Source organism: Cornus florida, unplaced genomic scaffold (genome assembly GCF_030987335.1).
Source record: "Cornus florida cultivar Cherokee Brave unplaced genomic scaffold, ASM3098733v1 CherokeeBrave_3.0.0_Hap2_Chr09, whole genome shotgun sequence".
Lineage (NCBI taxonomy): Eukaryota > Viridiplantae > Streptophyta > Magnoliopsida > Cornales > Cornaceae > Cornus > Cornus florida.
Window position 1 is genome coordinate 63,989,814 of NW_026775579.1, and position 26,488 is coordinate 64,016,301.

The following is a 26,488-nucleotide window of genomic DNA, read 5'->3' on the forward strand; positions in this document are numbered from 1 at the left end:
CTATCTTTTATCTTTGAATCATTTGAGATAATTTTTAGTCGTATTCTTTTTATGGACTTATATATTACCTCCTTACCATATTAGATGTCCACCTCAAAATTTTTGAATTTTCGACTTATTATAAGTCAAAATTTTCGACGTGGACATCTAATATAGTACGGATGTAATAGTATGTGAGGATTTCATGATATTAACGTAAAATTAAAATTTTAGAGGTTGACTAATTATGGTTTCGCTATGTAAGCTAGGCCTTTATGTGGACTAGTGGGAATGAATTTCTGTTTGAAAATAAGAGAAAATGAAATTGAATTAAGAGGTGGGAGGGTGACAATTTGTGTTAGTAAGTCATTTATATTCATGTCATATCAACAAAATAATATTATGTTACATAAGTTAATTAAAATCCGGTTTGTTTAATAATTGTGTAAAAAAATTCTTGACATTAATATAATTCGTTTATTAAATAGGTAACACAATACAACTCATGTAACCCGTTTAATAAATGAGTCATGTAATGCACAACACGATCCGTTTAATAACTTATTTAACCTAATTAAATTAAATGGGTCATGTAAACAGTTTATTAACTTAGGTATAAAATGCAAATATTCATTCAACACAATTACAAAAACAAAAATAAATATAGTATTCATATTAGATTTATATTAAAATAATAAAAATGTTCTTAGCAATTGAGTAAAAATAAGCTACGAGTTTATTGGATTAACTTGATACGATTAATTAAATGACTCTAATTTTTTTTTTTTTTTTTTGATCATTGCAAAGCCATAGAGATCAAGCCTTTAATGGCAATATAGAGGCAAAAGTCAAGCCAAATAAAGGCATACAAATCTTGAAGTAAAATAAGAAAAATTGAAAAATAGGCTTCAAATTTGTTGAGAACAAGAATCAAAGCTCAAGAACGAAAACCACCAAAGAAGAAGAGCAGCAACAGAAGGAGAGACCCAAAAACCTGATCACAATAAGTCTAATCAAATCATATAAGTTTAAGTTCCAAAACACGAACACCATTATAATCGACCCAAACTCACTAACTTGGTGTCGAATTTGCCACTAAAATATTCCTCAATTAATAATGAAGACTCTTGTAATTGGGACTGACTTGCATAGTTGAAAATTATTAGAAAATTATTTTTCATATAAATCATTTTACCTCCAAATGATTAAAAATGATTTATAAAAAAAAAAAATTCCGTAAGTTATTTTTTTACAGGTTACCTTGAGTCATTTAACTATCCACATTCTTATTAAACTCTTATGTCCTTTTTGGTCATTTAACCCTTACCCAAAACATTTTACGGAAACAAAACTGATTTTTGTAAGGCCCATTAGAGAAGAGCCCAATGGATAAATAATAAATATTGGATCCCAATGCCAATAATGTGGATCTTAAGCACGAGAAATCAACACTACTTGAGAAGTATAAGGGCCCTCTTAGATGGCCCGCCCGTATAAGAGTACCCGAAGGACACTGGACCACATTATTGGTCCAATTGGTACATCCTAAAAAAATGTCACTATGAGCAAACACTCTGCAAGTATATGTATTTATTTTGGGTAATTAGTGGGTGAACGTTGAAATGACAGATGATTTCTCCTACTCTTGCCCGACCCTAACAAAATTATACACGTGGCCTATTTTAATTATGCATGCATATCAAAGTAAGAAGAAAATATATAATATCGCACTGAGTACATCGTAATCGTGATGACTACAATGAGCTATTTTTTTAAAAGTAGGTGGGTAGGTCCAAACCTTTTTTTTTAATTCTCTTTAGTGAGTCCTACTTTGGACATAACAAACAAAAATAAAAGAAAAAGCTGAAAAGATAGCAATACTTTGCAACTGTTACAGATATTTTAAATATATATATTATAAAAGTAGCCTTATGGTTTCTTGGTGGTTATTAATTATTATCATTTTTTTAATAACTTAATTATTTATTATCATTATACTTATTACCAAAAAATATGTTTAGATATAGAGAAAGAAAAGATAAGACAAGACTTGTCTATTCACCGAATTCCTACTCACAGTTGGTGTGATTTAATAAAAAATACGCACGTAATTTATAATTATAAAATGAGATAAATAATGAATAAAGAAATTAAAAAGGATAATTGAATTTTATTCCAAATTTAGTTATTGTTCTTATTCATCACTTTCTTAATTTTGTAATTACGATATATTGATAAATTTGAAATACACACTCTTCTTATGTTTGGCACCTTAGATTTGGAACTTTAGATTTGGAATTGAAAAAAATTTGGTAGAAATTTTAAACAAAACTTCCTCTGAGCTCAAACCCAATATATTAATTTGGTGCTTTCAAACATAACATCTATGTTTTGGGAGTATCAATTTGTTGTCTTCGAATTGAAATTAGTTGGAATTTAATTCAGTCTTTCAACTAAATTTCTCCAATTTCAAATTCACAACGTGAGTGTTCCCAAACCTAACATAATAATTTTTTTGGTTAAGTGCAAAAAATCCCCTGATATATAGGGTTTGTGCAAAATTAGTCTTTACTTTTTAAAAATGTGCATGTTAGTTCATAAAATTCAAAAAATAAAGTGCAAATAAGCCCCTCTGACCACTTTTTGGTCAAAATTGACATTAAACAAATTTAAAAACCCTAAATTACCCTTTTCTATTCCTATTCTACCCTTTTCCAAGGCACTGCTCTCTTACGCCCCTCGCTAATATGCATCACAGCCACCACAAAAAATAGTGTAGCTGGCAACACCCATCAACAAGCAGGGCAGGCTCGAATACAGGGGCAGAAATAATAGAAGACTTTACCAGCCGAGGGGACTATACATCTGGGTCCTATCCCATCTCAAACACGGATTCCTTAGTGGGTCTCTTCAGCAGGTAAGGTGGGGCTGAATTTCGTCTTCTCCGTCGAGATTATGTGTGTGTCATGATTAGGTAAGAGGTTGTGGGCACTTGGCTCTTCAGCTTCAGGCTTTGGTAATGTAATTAACCCAGCATTGATAAGGTCTTGAATTTGATGCTTCAGTGAGAAATAATCTTCAATGGAATGTCCCACGGCTCCTAAAGGGTAGTTGTTAAAGTGAAGTATAAGCTAACACAAGCCTCAATGCCGCTTTAAGGGGTTTATCCATTAACTCAAAAGTGAGATTCACTGAAGAGGTCTCGACTGTCTGCTGCCAGGTCCAATGGCTAAAGCTCTGCTAACTTCTTGTAGACTGAAAGTTGAGCTCGTAAAGCCTTTCTTTTGAATTCCATTTGAGTACTTTTCAACAATGAAACAGACTTTGTTGAAATGGGCAAGGATTAATTATTCTGTTGAGATAATTTATTATAGTTAAAAATAGAGGAAAGTGAAGCAAATGGACATTTTTTTTTATGTATGTGTACACAATTTACAGAGTAAAGCAGGCAAGAATTTACATAGGCGAAGTTTCAGAAATTAAACAAATTATTGTAAAAAATAAAAAATAAAGAAATTGATAACCTTGTTTACTGAATCAAAACTTGTTCTTTGAAGTTTTGCAAAAGACCCATTAAAAAAAAAAAAAAAAAAAAAAAAAAAAAAAAAAAAAAAAAAAAAAAGTATTAACACATCTGCGCCAACTGTTCCTCAAAATTTTAACACATCTTCTTGGTTAGGTCGCCGGTAGGAACATAGAAAATTTTAGAGATCAACTCCGGCGAGATTACAGAGCTTTGGCGACCATGGCTTAGCAATCAGTTCAGGCGATCATTGTGAATAGGTCATTTCCGGTGTGTTTCAGTTCTATCTCCGGTGAACACCATTGAAAACCCAAAACGAGTGAAGAATTTCAGTGTACAGTCCGGTGAGCTTCCCTTTGTATTAGTCCGGTGATGAGTACAGAGCACAGTTTCCGACAAGCCTTTGGGTGACCCAATTCAGGTGAGCTCCAAACGTAACGACGGCCATCCTTGGATCGACGGCGATGAGGACCTCTACGACGGCCATTCTCTTCGACGACCATCTCTCCGCGACGGCCATCCTCTTCTTTTTTGCGACTGACTTTAGGCTGTGTTCTGGACACAGTGATTCAAAGGGAATGTCTAAAATAGTAATTTTACATTTTTTAATATTATTTTATTTTATTAACAAAAGGGTATTAATGTCTTTTTTTGCAGACAGAAACTTGATCGCACCAAATGAAAATATAGGAGATTTTATACCACATATGACTTTTTTTGCGCTTAACCCTACTTTTTTTTTATTTTTAATGACACACCTCTTTAAATTCAAGCAATTCTTTCTGTGTTTTATACTTGAAAATGACAGTAGTCTATCAATGGGGACCTTCGATATGTCAATTGGGATCTTATATGTTACTCGGTATATTTACTTTTTTTACTTTTTATAATCTGCCGAGAAGGAGGATGGGTGAGTGGAACCTGAAGTCTCACACAATTTAAAAGAAGTACTTCCACCAAATTGAAAAATTCACTAATAAATTCTCTTAAAATAAGCAAAATGTCACCTCCCAAAACAAGTAAGAAAAGTCGATCATGAAGGAGAAAATCAATAGGGACAAGAATGTGGGACCTTCCATTTTTAAGAATGTTTTTTTTTTTTTTTTTTTTTTTTTGTTAAACCATTTGTAAGAATGTTGTTTTAGTTTGTCTACATCATTTTTTAGGCATCCACTGACAAAAGTCACACAAGCCTTACCATATAAATAGTAGTTTTTTTATTTATTATTTTTATAAGTTTTAATATTCTAATGAAATTCAAGCCATTGGATACATTCTCGTATATCAAAGTACTTTTTTCTAAAAGGTTTATAATATATTCAAGCACTCGTTTAAGAAGAAATGCACATGTAGCAATACAGGTGAAGCTTCTTTCAAGTGGTTATATTTTAGTAATTCTGTTCTAATAGTATATTTCATTTAAAATGTTATTTAGAATGTATTATTTTTATCCACCTACTATATTTTGAGAAATGGCACTGTATGAAGAAAAAAAATAAAAAAATAAAAAAGATTTCTTAAAAAAAAATTTAAGTTGTTATATATGACAATACTTTTGACAATCTTAAAATATAAGAGGTCTTTCGAGAGCCTATTAGAGTATATTATTTTCATTCACTTGGTATATTTTGACTTTAAGAAACCCTTTGAGAGGGCATTGAAAATGCACTTATTATCATTGGAATATAGGATTGTAGTTTAGTGGTATATTTTTTTTTTTTTACTTTTTAAGGTAAAAGGTCAATGTGTTCAAGTTTTACTATTCTATCATGGGCAAAAAGTGGATGAAGAGTTTCTTGAAAGGTCAAAAAAAAAAAAAAAAAAAAAAACGTAAAATGAAAAAAATATTTTAGGATGTGTGTACATGTAATTCGGTATGGCTTTGTTTGATTAGATAGAAATTAACAGTGAAAAGTGAAAGTAAAAGAAAGTGAAGTGAAGAAAGGAAAATAAAATTTTCATATGTGTATTTGTTTAACATGAAAAATTTTCAAGAAAATTGTGAAAAATTACCATTTTATGGTTTAAATAGTATGAAACTTACCATAAAAGAAGAGACATTATTGTAAGTTCATAAAAAATAAAATTTGTCCCTTTTTTTTGGGTAGGAAAACTTTGTCGGAAAATTAGGTGATTATGAAAAGTAAGAGTCTACATGATTTTTCATTTAGTTTGAGCGAATTGAAAATTATAAAATTATAAAAAATAAAAAATAAAATAAAATAAAATAAAAACTCTGCTTGATTCGATTTTTTAAAAATTATTAATGTCTATTTTCGTAGAACTATCTTTTATAGTTTTCTATTTTTTAAGTTCTTGAGAACTGTATGTTAAGTTTTGTGACTCAAATTCGGTGTGCGAATATTGTTCTGGCAGAAGTGAACATGTTCAAATTATTTAAAACCAGTTTAACTTTTTCTTAAACCAGTTGAACATGATTGTAAACCCAATTAAACCAGTTCAAGAAAAGTTAAACCAATTGGACGTTGAAGCCAGAAAATTTTTATTTTAGAGTTAAAGATTGATATGGTAACTCTTTTTAGGCAAGTTGATGAATACTTTTCTAACAAGGAATGTGTTTAAAGACTATAAATAGATATAGGTGTGAGAGGTTTAAAGAGATAAAAGATGTAAAAGGTTTAACGGTGTGTTGTGATGAGAGGGTCTTGTATATGTAATTCCTGAGTGTATAGATTTATAAGGTTTAAAGGTGTAAGGGGTTTAAAGGTGAGTGTTGCGAAGAAGGGGGAGAGTACATATAATTTTTGAATGTATAGATGTAGTCCTAAAAGATATGATGAGTGAGTGAGTAGGGCTATGACATATACTTGTATATTCTCTTCTTTGATTCATAATAGTGGAAAACTCTCTCTCTTCATAAACGTAGCCCTAAAGTTAAGTGAATCATGTAAAATATTGTGTTGTGCATAGATATGTATGATTGTTATCTCCATATATGTTTGTATTGATGTGATGTGACAATGCTTCCATTGTATATGATGAATGAAGAATTTAACTCTCAACAACAGTAAACCGTTAAGTGGGTTGAAGGGAGTTAATATTCTAACATTATTGTCTAAGTAACATACCAAGTAAGATAAATTATTAGATGGTTCTGAACCATTAACACTTGATGGACTAATTTAATTCAGACACTCCGATTAAAAAAATGGTCCAACAAGAATGTATTATTATATTACAAATAATATAATGCAACCACCTTTCTATGATCTGAATCATGACTCTTTATGCTACCACATTATTTTATTTCATTTTTTTTTTTTTCAAAGGGGAAGGTTGAAGGCTTAAATCCTTTTAAAAAATAAGTTATGTGTTGTGTCTCATACCTATTAGAAGAAGAAGAAAAAAAAGAAAAAGAAAAAAAAAAAAATATATATATATATATATATATAATCGTGTAGAAGAGGATTCGACTAAGAACCGTGCTAGTAAAATCAAAATAAACAGCCGAAATGCTTGATCAAATCATTTTTTAACCATTTGATGTATTATTGTAAGATTAATGTAACTCCCACAAAAAGCATAGGTGTTTATAAAACAGTTGTTCTCTCATTTCGTTTGATTTATCTTTTGAATTTTTTTTTTTTTTTTTGTCTTGTGAGCGGATTTATCATATCAAACTATGTACTATCTACTCGCCTCGGGTTTTCGAATCAACTAGTTTCGGATCAATTTGTCTCGTCTTATATGTTCAGATCAACTTGTCTCGAATCTCGTAATCAACTGATCATCTCAGATTTTAGACACCTTTATATTTAATTTCAAGTTGAACAAGAGTTAAATCTTTGTATACCAATTTGGGGGGTGTTGATAATAATTATAGTAGTGATTTAAGCCCTTAAATCATAAGTCGATAAAAAAATCTAAAACAAGTACAACCCATCTGAGTAAATTCTTTCACCAATGACTTTCGATCAGGAAGACGACGTAAATAAGAGATCACAGTTCAAAAATTTAATAATTTTTTTAATGGCTAAAAAAAGGCAACTGGAGTAACTGACGAACAACAAAAAAGTAAAAGCCCAAAACCCTAGAAGGCAACTGGACATTTTGCTTATTTTAATAGAATTTATTAGCGTCTTTTTCAATTTGGTGGAGGTTCTCCCTTCAATTAGAAGACAACAATTCAATACTCCCAAATCATAGATGTTATGTTTGAAAGTACCGAATTGGTATATTGGATTTGAGATCTCAATTTTTTTCCAATTTCAAATCTAAGACGTAAATTCGGTGCTGCCAAACATAGTAAGAATGTGTATTTCAGAATTCTCAAGGGGATCGCTGCTTTTTTACTTAGGTATTGGGGTTGGGTAAAGGGCATTAGGATTCTTCCCCCAACTAACGAAAAGATCTTTTATGGTAGTTGATATCATCAATTCGCACCTAACTGAGGTGCAACTCCGCTCCTTATTTAGAAGCAAAACACTAGTTGGATAAGAGTTTGACTCGTACTTTCTTACTACAGGGTTGCAGTCGCTCCTCCACATTGAAATGGGTTTACAACCGATCTTGTTAGAAGTGATGAATAAGGATAATAATTTTATTTGGAATAAAAGTCAATTACCATTTTTGATTTTATTTATTTATTTATTATTTATGTGATTTTATAATTGTAGACTGTGTGCAAATTATTTTTATTGAATCACATCAATAGTGAATAGGAATTGGATGAATAAGCAAATCTTGTCCTATCTTTTATTTCTCTAAATCTAAACATAAACATAACGCTTTTTTTTAGTAATAAATATAATAATAATAAATAATTAAGTTACTAAAAAAATAATAATAATTAATAATATATATATATATATATATATATATATATAGGGGAAAAATCACACAACCCCCTTGTACCAATGTTTTCATCCAAAATGCCTCCACTAAAATTAAACACTCCCCTCAACTATAAACCGTCATTACATTTCCCCATTTTCGTTCAAACCCGTTAACCTGCCATGAAATGACAAATATGCCCCCCCATTATATTATATGAAATTTAAATACGAAATAAATGTTTTATTTGGAGGCAACAAAACGTGATCGTATAAGCAACCTTTTTCAATCCTTTGTCTCCCACTAAACACACCACAAAATACCTAAGGCAGAGAAAGCGACCAAATCCTTTTGGAAAGACAAAGAAAGCAACTGTGGTCCATCTTCTTCGTTACTGTGCCTGTTGGATTCTCATCTCTGTGGGTTAATAAAGCGAGAGGTGTTTCACCTTTGTTCGACAAGATGTTGCCAGGTATGATCAACCACCTTGTTGGGTTCCCATATTCGTATTATTTAGGATTTTATATTACAACTATTTTCAAAGTGGGTCTTTTGTGTTGGGTATGATTCCAACAGCTTTGGTATTAGGGCTTGTAATTTTATATAAAGGTTGTGGTCCCAATTGTTTAATATTAGGGTTTGTAAATTTGTATTAACTTTGTGGTCCCGATTGATTAAAAAACTAGGGTTTTTTTACTGGTGTAATTAGTTGTTTAATATTAGGGTTTGCAATTTTGTATTATCTTTGTGGTCCCGATTGATTAATAAAGTAGGGTTTTTTGTTTCCTAATCTACTGGCGTAATTAGTTGATTAAATTAGGGGTTTTTTAATCTCAAATTAGGGTTTTTATAATATGTGTTAGTTAATAATATGGGTTCTTTTTATATTATATTAGGGTTTTTTGTTTCGTAAATGGTGTAATTAGTTGTTTAATTACTTAGGGTTTTATGTCCGTGTGATTAATATGTAGGTTTTTTGATGAAAAAATTAGATTTTGGTGGCCAAACCTAAACAAATTTGTTCAAACGTGACCCCAAAGTGAAGAAAAGATGACTTATTTATTATACATTCTAAAAATAATTTATAGATGATAAAATTGCCCTTATGTTCATCCTCATCTATTTCTCATCCAACCTTCTGTTTTTTTCCTTTTTTGTTTGCAAACTTACCAATTAAAACATTAAGTCATCACATTTTCCTAGTAACATACTAACATCTCAGTTTATTATTCTGGTAAAGCAGTGTATGTATAATAATTTAATTAACAATTTATTATGTTTAATTGTATTGAATGTGTAAGGCAAATTTGTATATAACAAGTTTTAAAATTGGTAAGTAATCATCTTTTGTCAATTTTAAGGTCATTATATAGTAATTTTGTTTCAATTTGGTCACCAAAATCTAATTTTCCCTATTTTGAATTAAAATAGTTTTTGTGGTAAATTTGGATACAGCAAGTTTTAAAATTGTTAAATATTCATCTTTTGTCAACTTTAAAGTCACTATATAGCAATTTTGTTTCAATTTGGTCACCAAAATATAATTTTCTCTTTTTTGAATTAAGATTGTTTTTTATATTAATGTGCTGGTGTAATTAGTTGTTATAATTAATTTGGGTTTGTTTATTTGTGGTGATTTAGGTTATACTCCTATTTTGTCTAAATTATACTGTCTGGAAATCCACTATGGTGGTAACTTTGATAACACAGAGCAAATGAATTATATTGGTGGGTCTGTTACTAACATTGATGGAATAGGATTTGATCGCATGTCAATGATAGATTTCAAATGCATTTCAGAGTTGGTTGGTTGTCCTCGAAATAGTGGTTTGTTCTACATATGTTTCATTGATGGGACTATGACAAAATTAACCACTGATAAGGATTTTATTGACATGGCAAGTAAGTATAGAAGGTTCTTACTGATTAAGCTTTTTATGGTTTCACTAACTGAAGATGAGCATATGCCACAAAGTGATGGGACTGTAGTAGATGGGGATATTGAAATTATACAAGTTGATGGTGATGAAGGGAATGTTAATGGAGTAGATGGTGATGAAGGGAATACTAATGGATTAGATGGTGATGAAGGGAATACTAATGCTACAACTGAAGAAGGGAATGATAATGCTACAACTGAAGCTGATTTCTTTGACTTTTATGATGACACTTTTTTTTATGGATGAGGAAGATGCAACAGATGGAGATGATGTTGAATATACACCAGATAAAGATGAATTTGAGGAAGATGCAGTAGAAGCAACAGATGTTGAAGATGAATTTTATGTTGATGATGAATATATACCTATTTATGATGAAAATGATGAAGATAGAGGCAGTGATAAACACTCTGAGTATGCTGCAAGTGAGGAGTTGTTAAGTTTAGCAAGTTCAAGTGGTGAGAAGGATTATAGTTGTACTGCAACTTCTCATCAATACTTTGATGTTAGTAGGGATTTGGGAATCAAGAAACTTGAGATTAGTCAGAAGATTGTTTGTGCAACTGAATTTAGAGAAGTAATAAGGTATATAGCAATACAAGGAAGTTTGACTTAGAATTTAAGAAGAATGATGGAAATAGAGTGACTGTGATATGCAAGTCAGTCTGTGGATGAAGGATTCATGGATCCATAAATAGTGATGATTACTCATTTGAAATAAGAACATTCAATGATAAACATAATTGTAATGGTGTAAGGGAGAATAGACAATTGACATATTCTTACATAGCTAAGTATTATGTAGAGAAAGTTAGGGCTGATCCTAATTGCACATTAGATAGAATACAATATACTGTTCAGAAGGATCTTGATTATATTGTGAGTAGACAAAGTAGGAAGGGCAAAGAAGATGGCTTTAAAAATTATTAAGGGCAACCATGAAGAACATTTTGCAAGGGCTAAAGATTATTGTAAGTAAATTCTTGAAACAAATCCTGGAAGTGTTGCTCATATAAGAACAATGTCATATAGTGATGAATGTTGTTTATTCTATAGGATGTTTTTTTTTCCTTAGAAGCAATGTGGAGAGAATTCAAAGAAGGATGTAAACCATTTATTAGTCTGGATCGATGTTTCCTTAAGGGACCCTAACAGGGCTACCTGTTGTGTGCAGTTGGTAGGGATACCAACAATGGTTTCTTCCCTATTGCAATTACTTATGTTGAGTCAAAATGTATAGACTCTTAGGAATGGTTCTTAAATGAACTGATGGGTTTGGTTGGCAACTATGGAGACTTCACATTTATCTCAGATAGACAGAAGGTATCCAACTTGTTATTTTCATATCATATATTTTTAATATCATATAGTTTTAATATCATATATTATATTCTTGCATATATTTATTTATTGATTTATGTTTTTTCAGGGACTGGTTGAAACATTTGAAAATAGGTACTCTGGAGTAGATCTTAGGTTTTGCCTGAAGCATTTGTATGATAATTTCAAACTCAGATTTAGAGGTGGTGCAAGACTAAGGACTTTGTATTGGAATGCAGCCACTGCATATACTGACTTTTAGTTTGAGCTTACAATGCAAGAAATGAAGGCTGTTGACAAGAGTGCATTTGACTGGTTAATGAAAATACCTAAGAAGGTGTGGGCAAGGTCATCATATACTGGGAAGAGTAAAAGTATTTTATATGTTAACAATATGTGTGAGTCTTTCAACAATTACATTGGCAAAGCAAGGCTGAAACCCTTAGTGTATATGTTTGAGAATATTAGAAAAGAACTATTAATAAGTTTTGAAAAAAATAGGCAGCTGATGGATAAGGTAAATGGATTGTTATGCCCAAGGATTGTAGAAAAGTTAGAAAAGAATTCAGAAGATGTAAAAAGATTGCATGTTGAGGCTGCTGGTAATGGCAAGTATCAGGTGGAAAACATTTCATACCAAAATGTAGGGGTTAGTGATTATGTGAATGTCTTAGATAAAACATGTTCATGTAAGTATTGGGATATTAGTGGCATACCATGCCCCCATGCAATTGTTGTGACAGTGTTTAGAAGGGAGGATCTATAAACATATGTTAACCCTTACTACTACAGGGACTCTTACTTCAAGTGTTATGGTAATGTGATAACACCAGTCTCATTGAGGAATATGAGAAGAGAAATTGGCACTTCCCATATATTTCCACCACCTATTAAGCCTCAACCAGGAAGACTTAAAAAAATAGAAAGAGAGGTCCAACCGAGGGCCCTAAAACTAGAGCTGTAGGGAAGTAAAAAGAAAGTTGGGTGCACTAGATGTCTTTAAAAGGGGCACAATGTAAGATCTTGTAAGGTAGCTGAACCTGTGAAAAGACCACGTAAAAGTAATGGTGGAAGATCCCCACTTCTGAGGCATACAGGTGGTATAGGTAGTGGTAGGGATGAGACTCTTAGTACTAGGGCTAGAAGAGGTGATGCCAGTGTTGCACGTGACTCTGTTGGTACTAGTAGGGGTGGTAGAGGTGCTAGTAAAGATAAAGGTAAAGGTCTTGCTAGGGTGGCAGAAGTAGAAGTGGTGTTGTTGCCACTGCTGCAGTTGATTTTGATGCTGTTAGAGCTGTAGCTAAGGCTACAAGTGATGGGGCAGGTGGTTTTAGGGCTGCAAGTTGTTTCATGGTTGCTGCTAGGAATGCAGGTGGATTTATGGATGTTGCAAGGACTACAAGTGATATTATAGCTGTTGTTAGGGTTGTAGGTGGTTTAAGGGCAACAAGAGGTGGTTCTAGCATAAGATATCATGTTGGTGATCATTCACAGGTATATAAATTCTGTAACTATCAACTTCTTTGATATATAATTTTGTTTTAGCATAAGATATGATAACTATGAACTTGTTCTAGTAGGCATCATCATGTTTTATCAAATCTGTAACTTTCAACTTGTTCTGTAATTTTTTTTAACAGGCGTCATCATCTAGCCGCCAACATCAAGTGGTTGAAATGGATTTCCCATCAACATAAGGCACACAAGATTGATTGGTGATTAAGAAATTTGTTGTGAATGAGGTAAGTAAATGGCTTAAGACAAATCTGTTTTTTCAGGTTGTTGTTGATAGAACATTAATTGATGGCTGCCTTTAATTTTTTTGCAGCTTGATGGATCTTAAACTCATACTTGTAAGTGTATAACTGCCTTTCTGAACCTTAATATTTTTTGTAAGATAGACCTCGTACGTTTTGTTTATGGACCTCTTTATTGATTGATGTAATATTTGTATGAGGATCTTAAAGTAATGGTTGTAACTTTGTAATTGATGATGTTATTTTTATGGACCTCATAGGTGATTGTAACTTTGCAATGGATGATGTTATTTTTGTGGACCTCATAAATGGTTGTAACTTTGCAATGGATGATGGTTGTAACTTTGCAGTGGATTATGTTATTTTTGTATGATGCATAGTCCTTTTGAGCAGCAGGTTATTGCGATGTGGATGGAATGCAATGTTATTATCATATTGTCCTTTTGAGCAGGTTATTGCAATGTGGATGGAATGCAATATTATTATCATATTCTCTTTTTGAGCAGGTTATTGCAATGTGGATGGAATGCAATGTTATTATCATATTGTGCATTTTAAGTAGGTTATTGCAATGTGAATGAAACAATGTCATATGCAATGTGAATAGAACAATGCCATATTCAATGTAAATGGTTCAATTACAACATGGTGCAACCATTTCATTCCACCTCTTACATTCATAAAACATGAAACACAGTACAAAAACAGAAGTTCCACCACTTAATAAAACAAAAGCACCAGATAAACAAAATAACACTTTATCTCTTTAATAAAGAACACACCACAGCAAAAACACATAAGATGATACAGGTTGCAATAACAACTATCATAAATTTCACTTTTTCTTCCATAGCTTCTATATGCAACCTCAACTGAGTAATATCATATTCTAATACCCTTTCAACATGTTGCCGAGTCTCAAATAAGTTACCTTCACTTTGAATGGTTTCTGATGAAATTGAATAACACCATCTCCAAAATCCACATTCTTTGTTGTGACATTTATAGTACAGCTTTCCTAAATTGTTATTATCGTTCTTCCCTGTTACCAATACTTCAGCCAATTCCCGACAATCACAATAAAGATTCTTATACCTCATATCTTGACCAACATTAGATCGAATTCTTGACGCTGACATTATGTGATTAAAATCTACAAATCGTACCAAAATTGAATTTATATATATGAATATATATAAATATTATGCATTGAGAATAAATTTTTGTACCAAAATTTACAAATCCTACCAAAATTGAATTTGAATATATGAATATACATAAATAGTGAGAATAAATTTTTTTACCTTCAATTATGGTGTTGAATGATACGAAGATAAATTACGAGGCTTTCCTTTTAGGCCTTCAATTGCAGGGAGTAAAAAGGAAGTTGGACTTACTGTTTTCCTTTCCTTTTAGGGCTTCGATTGCACACAGTAAAAAGGAACGATTGCACACAGTAAAAGGATTTCCTTTCCTTTTAGGGCTTCAGAGCTTCGCGGCCTCCCCTCCCCTTTCCTTTTAGGGCTTTAGAGCTTTGCACACACGACAGTACACAAGTTTATCTATATATATATATAACACAAAGGACAGGAGAAGGGGTGTTTTAGGGGGGAAATTTTTTTGATAAGAGCGTGTTGGTCACGCGCTACTACCTAAATGGCAGGTTAACGGGTTTGAACGGAAATTGGACAATGTAATAACGGTTTATAGTTGAGAGGGATATTTAATTTTAGTTGGGGCGTTTTGGACAAAAACGTTAGTACATGGGGTTATGTGATTTTTCTCCATATATATATATAAGACGACTTTTATAATATATATACTTAAAATATCTGTAACAGTTGCAAAGTATTACGGAGTATCTTTCAGCATTTTCTTTTCTTATTGTTTGTTATGTCCAAAGTAGGACCCCACTTAGGGGCGCGTGGGATGTGTGCCACACAAGATGCACGACACATTATATATTTTCCCCCTACTTTAATATGCATGCACAATTAAAATAGGCCACATGCTTAACTTTATTAGGGTCGGGCAAGAGTAGGAGAAATATATATATATACAGGGACGGACCCAGCAGGGGACTAGGGGGGGCATCTGCCCCCCCTGAATTTTTAATATTTTCATTTTATACTCTAATGTTTTTAAAATTTATGAAAATGCCCCCCCTAAAATTACAATTCGCCCCCACTGGATTCTTTTTTTTTAGCATTTTATACATCAAATTTTGATAATTTATGAAGATGCCCCCACTATAATTATAATTTGCCCCACTGATTTTTTTTTTTTTCATTTTATACTTAAATTTTTTTAAAATTTAAGAAAAAAAACCCTATTAAAATTACAAAAATGAACCCATCATATAATTTTGTATCCACAAATTAAAAATTCGCCCCCCCTCACCAAATTTTCTGGGTCTGTCACTGTGTGTATATATATATATATATTAACACACTTTTATGTGTTCATTTTTCTTATCGAATAATCTATATTGAAGTGTAACCACCGAATATTAGTGGTGTAGAACTATTTAATAAAATTTCCTTGCTTTGGCCAAACTTGAGCAAGTTAGGTTCTACTCCAAAGTTTTACGAGCATGAGCAAATTATTTGAGATCATGAGATTAAAACAGTGATTAAGTTAAAATTTTAAACCTTAAATTTGCTTTTGGCAAATTTTTTGAAATTTTTTTTACAAACCCGATCAATCCAAAATACAAGAAAAATATAGAGTCTGCTTTGTTTTTTTTATTCAATTGGACATATTTTTAGTATCTATCAATTGGACCAATAATGTGGTCCAGTGTCCTCCGGGTACCCTTATACGGGCCATCTAATAGGGCTCGTATACTTCTCAAGTAATGTGATTTCTCGTGCTTTAGATCCACATTATTGGCATTGGGATCCAATATTTATTATTTTTCCATTGGGCTCTTCTCTAATGGGCCTTACAAAATCAATTTCTTGAATTGTCTTTTTTGGTTTTGATATGTTTTTTTTTTTATATATATATTTTCTAAACAAAATATTTTCATGTTAAATATTTTTTTTCCTTGATTGGCAAGGTCCGTAAAATATTTTTTAAATCTATTTTTGTGCACAATTAACTATTTCTTTCTTCAGTGTTCACCACCAATACCCACAATGAACTCTTTCTATCTTTCTTTAGTGTTCCTCACACCCTCCCTCTCTCTCTCTCTGTGTACGTCAAATCATCCCTCTTTCTTCTTCTTGTCACTTTCTCTTTTCACTTTCTCTCTCTGAAACTTGCTATCGACTCAAATATGTTTCTCGATCAACTTAAATTTGTGTTCCCTCTTTCTCTCTACTCCCACTCTATGTATACATATAGAGAGAAGATTGAAAATTAGATTTTAGATTGGGATGACTGAAATATATTAATTGTTAGGAACATAAGAGTTTAATAAGAATATTAGATGGTTAAATGATCTAAGGTAACCTGTGTAACATGACTTATGAAAACTTTTTTATTACTTAAATCATTTACAGTCATTTGGGGTAAAATGATTTACATGGAAAATAATTTCCTAATTTTTTTGGTTTTGATTATTTATTTATTTATTTATTAAGGATCCATTTAGTTTGGACGTAAAATATTTTCTAAATAAAACCTTTTCATGTAAATTATTTTTTTTAATTTTTTTTTTCCAATATTTAATAAAAGCTCTTAAAATATTTTTAAAATCAGTTTTTGTGCGCAATTAATTATTAACTATTATTATTCCTCACCAACAAACCATCTATCTCCATGGTTAACTCTCCCTATCTTTCTTTAGTGTTCCTCACCCTCTGTCTGTCTCTCTCTCTCTACACGTCAAACCATCCCTTCCTCTTCTTCTTTATTTAACCATTTAATTTAATTAGGTTAAATATGTTATTAAACGGATAGTGTCGTGTTGTGCATTACCGTGAGAAGGGGCAACATCGAGATTATGTGCAGAGGTGATAGTACCATCTCCCTATCTCCCCGAATAGGTTCTTTGGAATTATTAGTGTTCATATCAATTATATATATATATATATATATATATATATATATATATATATAATTTTCGCCCCACTGCTGTAAATGAATGTGATAATATTCATTCTTGAATTCTTTCTGTTCATCTTGTTCCTTTTGTTGCTTAACAAAATCAGGGGTTGTAATCCTTAGTAGGATTTTTGCTGATTTGGGTTCTAACTATTTATTTATTTATTTCTGTGAAAAGAGAAGAATTTTATTAGTAGATGGTGTTTAAAGTTCACACCCAATTATTCTTGCCTTTTAGTTTCTACCCACATTCATCACCAACTGTTTGGCACTGAATAGTCATTTTCTCTTTGGTTTAGTTTCTACCCACATATATTCATCACCAACTGTTTGGCACTGAATAGTCATTTTCTCTTTGGTTAGAATATAGTCTTTGGTGTGTTCATGCCTATTAATTGTTATATATTCATACATTTTTAAAAAATTAAATCTTTATTCATTCTACTATGTTCCCTAATTTTCTTCTCTAATATGGATGCTAAATTTTTTTAACATTTCTGTGACCAAACTTAAACAAAATTGCTCTATAATAATTATAAAATAAAGAAAAGATGAATAGTCACCAAAATCAAAACTTAAAGTGCCTTTGGTTAGGGTTTTAACAATGACCACCACAACCGTCACCACTATAATGGAAAACAATGAGTAGTCAGTGAAGTTTCTGATCGATGTTAACACCTTCACGGATCTGCGATGTCAAATCTAATGAGGAATTTCATGGATTGAAGTGTGCTGAGTGCTGGCGAATGAGATAGACAATTGATTATAAATCAAAGAGAAAGGAAAAATACTCTTAACAATCGAATCAATAACCAATAAAAACACCTCTGGACAAATGATACAAAGGATTTGCAGTCCCATCCTACACACACTACTTTTCAATATATTATATGTGGTTACCTCTCCTTCACCGCCGGATATTTCATACTTTGTCAATATATTATATATGGTTACCTCTTCTCTAGCGCCGGACGATTTACAAGAAATCTCATAGAGAAGAGAGACATAGGATGTGTTGTTCTAAAGGGAGAGGGGATAGATTTGTCCAATTATAAAAATAATTCATTATAAGAAGAGCATTTTAGAGAATAAATCTCAAATGATCACTTATCTGCATTTAAGTTTTAAATTTGGCGACTATTCATTTTTCTGAAATGGTCACTTCAAAATAATTTTGTTTAGGCTCGGTCACTTAAACCTAATTTTCCCACATTTTTTTGTAACTTAATACTGAAGTTGATATATATATATCAGTAGTTACACCTCTTATTTGTTTAACATAGCAACTGAATTCCATTCGAGAAGGGATATGGATGATTTTATCTATATAGGTTATTTCTATGATTGTAACTAGCTCTTATGGTGGTGAATGGTTTTACTGTCATTTCCTTGTATGCTTCTATTATAGGTTATTTGTATGCTTCGTTATTGTAATTGCAACTTGGTCATTTTTTTTTTTTTACCTTAATTTTTGGTGATAAATGCTTAATACGTACTAATTATGCATTTGAAGTAGGATTGATATTGCTGCTTTACTTCTCTTCTGTTGTTGTAAAAACTGTCGTAATTATACTTATATCTGTACCATGATTTGTGGAGACTTGTCAACTATAAAGTATATAAAAATGTTCCTCAACTTGTTTTTATTCGACACTCTGGTATCCTAATTATGTTTTGTCCACATGGTTGGATCATACTCTTTGCATGGTTGGGGGATTTGAAGTTACTGAAGGTTTTTGCATAGTGAAAATGGCAGTGTTACAACCAGGCCACTAGCCCGGTTGGTATGATCTCTTCTTTCAAAAGGGGAAATTGAGGGTTCGAGTCCAGTTAGGGGGCATGTTGTGAAAAAAAAAAACATAAAAATGGCAGAGTTGAAACAATTGATCCTTAAATGATGATGATTTGTGTTTAGTGGTGGTGCATTGGAGTAACTGGTATCCTTTTTAGAGAACATGAACCCTTTTGAAATGGCCATTTCAAATAACTTTCTCAGTTATCTTCTTCATCATCGTTTTCTACATAATACGTAACTTAAGTCGAAAGCTAACTTTTTCAAGGAAGCAAACATCTATTGTTTTTGCTTTCAAGTTGGTGATTTGGCTTTGCTCATGGAGGTTGGAGTTGATGGCTTAGTTAATTATGAATTGGTAAAGGCAAAAAGGAGGGGGGAATAAAAACGCGTATGATAAATGTTTTTCCTTTGTAAATTTTTTTTTTTTATTTTTTTTTTTTTTTTCTGGAAAGTTTGTGCTGCTCCAACTTGTCATGAGCTGAGGACACGTATTTACATATATAATCATATAATTATATGTATGCATATTTGTTGTCACAAGAGTGATGTTTTGATAGAATAACAGCAGTAATGCTTGTATACAAACACTTCATGCAGTCACAGTTTCAGCAATATATATGGATTGTTACGGGCTTATGATAAGGATACTAGCTGTAATTCTTATATATAGATTGTTACAACCGATATCTCACCCGTTCATATTTGACCTGATCCAAACCTGACTCAACCCTCCTGTTTACCGGGCTTATATTCAAACAACCATGTTTATGGAGTTCCAATTTGAGTCATCTCTGTTTTTTGAGTCATGTCTGTTTGCTGAGCCTGAGATTGAGTTTGACTTCTTTTCTTACTATGCTTTATCTCGCCATAGAAGTAAGAAACAAATCCCCAAAGAGAGAGGACAAGAGTGACCCCTTTTTCGGCCTTAAACTTTTCGTGGTAGAATACAACAGCTAAGGTCTCTATCACTGGGAGTAGAACAGCCATTAGAATTCCAGAAAACAAAGATGAAGCGCAGAAGATGACTCCATTTGCTCCCAAGAAGAAACCCTGCCAAAATAAGGCACTGAATACCAGTACCACATAATACTTTGCTTCACCGAGTTCATACTCTCTTGCTTCCCTTGGAATTACCTACAAAGTACGATTACAGGTATGCCTCATTCAATAGAACTTGTGAAAACCTTTCTTTGATGTTCCTTTTTTTTTTTTTTTATCCTTTGGGAAATGATACTTAAGCCCATGAGTTAGACTTAAAACACTAGCCGAAACCTTATTTGTTTTTAGGTATGTTTCAAGTAGACCCATGACTATTATTTAAGACATATCTAACGGATTAGAAGTCCGTGTTTTAGGTCTAACTTAGTAGCCATAGTAGCATTGTTCTTTTCATTTTCGTTTCTTTGTTCTTTGTTTATGCTTTTGTCCATTGAGTAATGATAGGTAGGCTGACGAGTTCCACCCGAACTATTGGATCCCGTTTTAAATGCTTCATTTTCTTTTAACTAACTTTTGAATTTCAAATGCCCTAAAGTAGCTTTTAGGACTTGTTCTCCCACCCCTAACCCAAAAACAAATAAACAAAAACGAAAAAAATAATAATAATAAAAAGGGTTTCCTTTAGGCCAGCTCAAGTATTTGAAAATTTTAAAAATATATATATAGACATTGGGCTCGTAACGACTTCGAATATAAATCGGTTAGAGTAAAGGAAAATCATTTAGAGTCCAACAATTGGACGGCATGTTTTGACGTGAGTGGGGATGAGGTTAATGGTGGAGCTCATGTCATCCCCACTAATGTCAAACAGTCGGACAAGGTAAATATTTGTATAGCCATGTATAGATAGAGAGAGAGAGAGAGAGTATATACCTTGAAGTCATTGTTAAACAGCATGCCTACTGTGCAGAAAGCAGTAGCAAAAAAACACATGACCATCTGAATCTCCATCACCAGTGTGTAGCTAATTGCCTGCTTTGCCTTCTTGTATGTCAGCTCCACCAGCGGTAGGATGAAACCGTACAGCACCGCAGCTAAAAGCGTCATGAAAAACCCCAGATAATACTCCTTATTGGACTCACCATTCGGACGGTCACTGCTTGTGTGGAGGGCCAAAACTCCAGCTCCAACACTCAGCAAAACTACTGCGTTTATCGAGTATGACGTAAACTTTTGCTTAACAAGAAGATAGGCAAAGCCTGCTGTGAAGACCAGCTGGGTAGAACCGATTAGAGTTGATGTTGAAACAGGCAGGCGCGCCACACCGTAGGCGTATAAGTAGTCGTCAGCTCCCGTGAGGATGCCTATGACAGCAGAGGCTATGAACAAGCGAGGTTTCATGAAAAAGAGCTTGGTGGAGGTGGAGGCTGAGCCATCCTTGGCGCGGCGGTGGATGTAGTTGATGATGATGGGGATGAACATGATAGGCCAACCGCCGGTCTCTAGCCAGCTCGATAGCCATACTCTTTTGCCGCCTTTGGTGAAGTAGAGGCGCATGATCAATGGACCGCCACATTTGCCGATGGTGAGGAGGATGCAATTCAGGAGCAGGAGGGCCTTCTTCATGCTAGTTCTAGTATGAGCCTCCATGTTGAGAAATTAGTAGCTCTCTCTCTCTCAAACACGACTTTGCTGGCGTATTCTGTGTTAAGTGTTCTCTTTTTCTTGTTTCTCTCTTTGGTAATTGGTGGAACTGTCCATAGAGCGGACCTAGTCAGTTGTCACCCAGCCCAAGCCCACTGTTGGACCTAGTGATATCTCCTCTAGTATATGGTGTTCGAATCGCAGGAGCAGTGTATTAGTAAATTGTGTATTTTATTCAAAAAAAAAATAAATTAAAAAATAAATAAAATTTAAAAAATGCAAATATTAAGGCCCGTTTGGCATGCGATATGTTTTAGGCGTTATGTTTTTGGTCAAAATGTTTTGGGTAGAAATCAGAACCATATTTGATGAAAAATTCAAAATTTTGTTAGGATCTTTTAGCTCCTATTTTAAGATAGTAGCTTGGATCCTATGATGTGGTGCAATATCGCATAAAACGGATTTTAGTTCACATTATGATAGGTGTAACTTTTATAATATATATAACACTAGTTGTTCTAGTACACTTAAAGTGTGCCTTTTTGGTTATATATAGGAATCAGATTTCCTTGGTTCTGTGCTGTGTGTAGATGGCTTATGCAACGGATACATAAAAAATTATATTTTTATTGTATAAATGATATAAAATTATTGCATAAACAATTTTAGTTGTTATATAAGCTATCTAATGATACTGGACGCGCCACGGTTCATAGAGAAGCTGATGGCATATACCAGAGCGTGATGCAAGTGAGAGTCAGACTGAGTGACAGAGATATTGATGGAGGCACTACTCATCGTGGTTTGATTTTAAGCATATGGGAGTGATAAATATGTCACTCCATTGTAAATGAGGGACAGTGATTTGAAGTGAATAGTAAGTGCAATGAATATTTTTCACTAATGACAAGTCATGATTGTAATTTGTTGGATAATGTGAATTTCGGCATGCCTAGATTTTATTGCTCAATTTTAATTAGAGTCATGGTACCGCTATCTCGTCTCTAACCGACATGAAACTGTCATATATGTTCGACTTTTGAGAAAATGTTAACAACATATCCTTGATTAAGATTAATAATTACATTGTACTTAGTAGAGTTTTGCTAGATGTTGAGTAAATATATTCTGAAAGTGTCAATTGTCGATCAAAATTTGATACTGTAAGGTTGTAATAAGACAGCTGAAACAAAGTTGACCTAACAAAGTGGCAAAGTCATGTTTCACGAATTTGATTCCTTCTTCCCCATGTAATTGTGACTCAGATCATCCATTTAGAATAATGAGTTGGATGTTTTATTATTCGCTTTCTTGAATCAATCTTTGACCAAGAGTATTAAACATGAAAAAAAAAAAAAATAAATAAATACCATTGTAACTGCACTTATAAACCAAAGAAAAACTAAGTTTCAAAAACAATTAAAAGAGTAAGAATGGCATGTAAACTAATATATACTTCTTTTTTTCTCTCTCTATAGCATGATTCGTAGTTGCAGTCGCTGTGTAACAGATTCGAGCGAATATCGATATAAACCAGCCGGTTCATAAATGTATGTAACAATATCGGATCATTGAAAAAAAGTTACGAAGCGAACGATACATAATTAAATTTTAGTTTACGTTGGTATAATGGTAGAAAGAATGATATTAACTTGATAAATGATTGTTTGTCTTTATGGCACTCGAAGCTTCATCCTTTATTTTGATAAGTAAAAGAGATACGACTAACCTATAATTTTTTTACTGATCTTCGTAAATAAATGATGCGGTGCTCGTGTTGGATCCCTACGCGAGAATATTGTCATGTTTGGAGGAGTGCATTTGGTTAAATAATAAAAAGCACGTGAATATTGGCTTTAATAGTTAAAATTTTATTAAGAAAACTAATATTTATGTGCTAAGGTTTGTGTCAATTGATGCCTGAAATGTAGACAAACTAGCCACCATCCTTAAAATTTGGAACGTTCCATATATAAATATCAGTTCTTGTCCTTGTCGATTTTCTCCTTGCTTTTCTAATAAATTCTTTTGGGATGTAGAGATATTATTATATGGTTCTCAGATCATCCATTTCTGTTAATTACTAGATAACATACGAGTATAAAGTTGAGTAAAATTGACACAAATTTTATGCATTTACTTATGTATCATATATCTAGTGATTGACCCAAGACCATATAAATACTTTTCTCTTTGATGTAGTTTTCAAGCACGGAGCCCAAAATGAGTTCCTATTGAAAATATGCGCAATAGGCTTTGAACTCTGTTATGCATCAAAACAGCATAGTCTTGGGGGCAGAGGACCCCTTCAAACAGAAGGAATCTTGTTAGGGGTGCACATGTTTCGGTTTGGTACGGTTTTTGGCGGAATTGGAGTCAAAACCGTTGGAACCGGAATCGAACCAAACCGGTTCTACGGTTCCAGTTCCGGTTCTCCTTTTATTTTTTATTTTTAACAATACATCGGGTCACAACAAGTATCAATAGACATATTAAGAAATTCATTTCATACCACTATAATTAAAAATGTAAACGAAAGCCGTATAAAGAAAGACCAGAAGTCACCACCCATCGTATTTGCATGTTGCTTTTATACCTACCAAATACAGAGTATTATTAAAGATCAACAGTTATGTACTGCATGTCACTTTTCTACCTATGATTCCTTCATATGTAGGGGTGGCAAACGGGCGGGTTGTGTCGGGTTTGGGTATGGTGACCTATATTCAACTCGTTTGTAATGGGTTGGGTCAAAATGGGCCGGATCAATCCGTCATGGCTCACCAATTCATTTTAGGAAAAAGAAATGTTATTATTTTGGATAATCTCATTATTATAGTTTTTTTTTTTAAGATGGATGAGAGCTTGTAAAAATATGTATCCATAATTGTAAATCTTCCAATTTATTTTGAAAATTCTTTAAATTTATATTATTTTATTTTATGACTAGACATGCACGAAGGTAAGAGATATAATACACACGAATACATTGCATATGTGTTGTAGATGTAGCACAACAATACTATAGTAATATAAAGAATTTTACGGAGAGAAAGAGGATGATGAGAGAAAATTTTAGAGAGTGTGGGAGAGAGAGAATGTGGGATCGTGTGAGAGAATTTCAGAAAGAAAGAAAAGGTAAATTTGAGTCAAATAGATGATGTAAAACTGTTTCTCTTATATAGTGAGTGAAATATGGGTCAAAATAGGTGACCCATATTTAACCTATTTAACCCTCTATAAAAATGGATTGAATATGAGTCACTCATTTTGATCCGTATTTTAAAATGTTTCACCCATATCCATTTTTAAACTGGCGAATATGAACGAGTTGGTGGGTCATGACCCATTTTGCCACCCCTATCATATGTAACAAAAATGGAACAAGATAATTTATTTATATATATATTTCTTGGGGACCAAAGAGTAATAATGATTGCAAAAATTAAAAATTCAATTTAACATTATAAAAAGAATGGATTACTACATGTATATTCCTTCTTGCGTGTGAGTGCGTTCATGATGGAGCCCCGTCCTATTAAATTTTTTTAATGTTATTATTATTATTATTATTATTATAATTTATTTTTTATTTTTATTTATTTATTTTTTTTACACCAGTGCATATAATTTATATAATTTTAGTAACAAAGTTAAGAAGAAAGTTATTAATGAAATACATAACAATTTTTTTTTTTTTTTTTTTTTTTGGTACTCACACACATATATCTCTATCGAGACTTAAATTACTGACATTTCTTTAAAAAGTAGGAGTCTTAGTACCGCTAGGTTACTGACATGTTGATAAATACATAACAAACTTGATCACATTTGCTTTAAAATTTTACATGCATAGTAATATTCATCATTTTATATTGGTAGAATTTACCATCATGGTGATAAAATTTTATAATTAAAGTGACAAAATTTGAAATATAAAAGAGTAATGCTCAAAAAATTATGACAAGTGTCATAAGTTTGATCTCTACATTATAAATTATGTCGTTTTGACATATAAAAGACAGACTTGGACTCTCTAAGTTAAATATTCTCTTAGTTATACTAAGTTGAATTTCCCATAAATTGACACGTGACATTTAAAATTTATTTACTGCTGTTGTTAAATCACATCAACTAATTTAAAGAAAGTTTGAAAACTGCAGCGTTTTGAGATAAAGAAAAATTTACCAAAATTAAAAAACTATACCGTTTTGATTCTAACGATGTTTAAAGTTATTATCCCTCCCTCATCTTTTCCAAAAATATATATATATATCCTCCCTCTCTCTCCTCTTTATTCATATCTTAAACAAGTCGCGATAGTATTGTTTGTCTTTTAACCTCATCATCTTTTCTATATATAGGGTTTTTTTTGTTGTCTTTTCCTAACTCCATCAATATACTCGAACATCATTCCTACAAGAAAAATCCCAAACACACTACCAACTAAGCTATTATACACTTGTGAAATAATATAGTTTTAAAATAAATATACCCTTTTCGGGCTCGGGCTAAGCTTCGGGCTTTATATAATATGAACCTAAACCCAATCCGAATTTAATTCGGCCTCAGAATATCTAGCCCAAGCTCAGACCTAAAACAGAAAAACACTGCCCAAGCCCTGAAAATTTCGGGCTGGGCTCGGGTAAATTCGGGCTGCCCAGCCCGAGTTGCAGCCCTACTAAATATTCCACTCCCTAGTCGTAAGAGAGAGATTTTTTTTTTTTTTTGAATATTTGGGTTAATT

At 32.5% G+C, this 26,488-nt stretch overlaps 1 protein-coding gene across 1 annotated transcript; it reads right to left on the minus strand.

Moving 5' to 3' along the window:
- Positions 1-19,472: 19,472 nt before the first annotated feature.
- Positions 19,473-21,735, minus strand: LOC132273316 (purine permease 3-like). Its single transcript, XM_059774298.1, has 2 exons — positions 21,031-21,735; positions 19,473-20,292 (listed from the first exon to the last, which is right to left on the minus strand). The coding sequence occupies exons 1-2, from the start codon at positions 21,721-21,723 to the stop codon at positions 19,924-19,926; spliced, it is 1,062 nt and encodes a 353-aa protein (XP_059630281.1). The 5' UTR covers positions 21,724-21,735; the 3' UTR covers positions 19,473-19,923.
- Between the last annotated feature and the right edge of the window lie 4,753 nt (positions 21,736-26,488).

Coding starts and splice junctions, on each gene's coding strand:
- LOC132273316 (XM_059774298.1), bottom strand. CDS start 21,723: ATGAAGAAGGCCCTCCTGCTCCTGAATTGCATCCTCCTCACCATCGGC. Junction 20,293..21,030: donor TGTTTAACAATGACTTCAAG/GTATATACTCTC, acceptor CGTACTTTGTAG/GTAATTCCAAGGGAAGCAAG.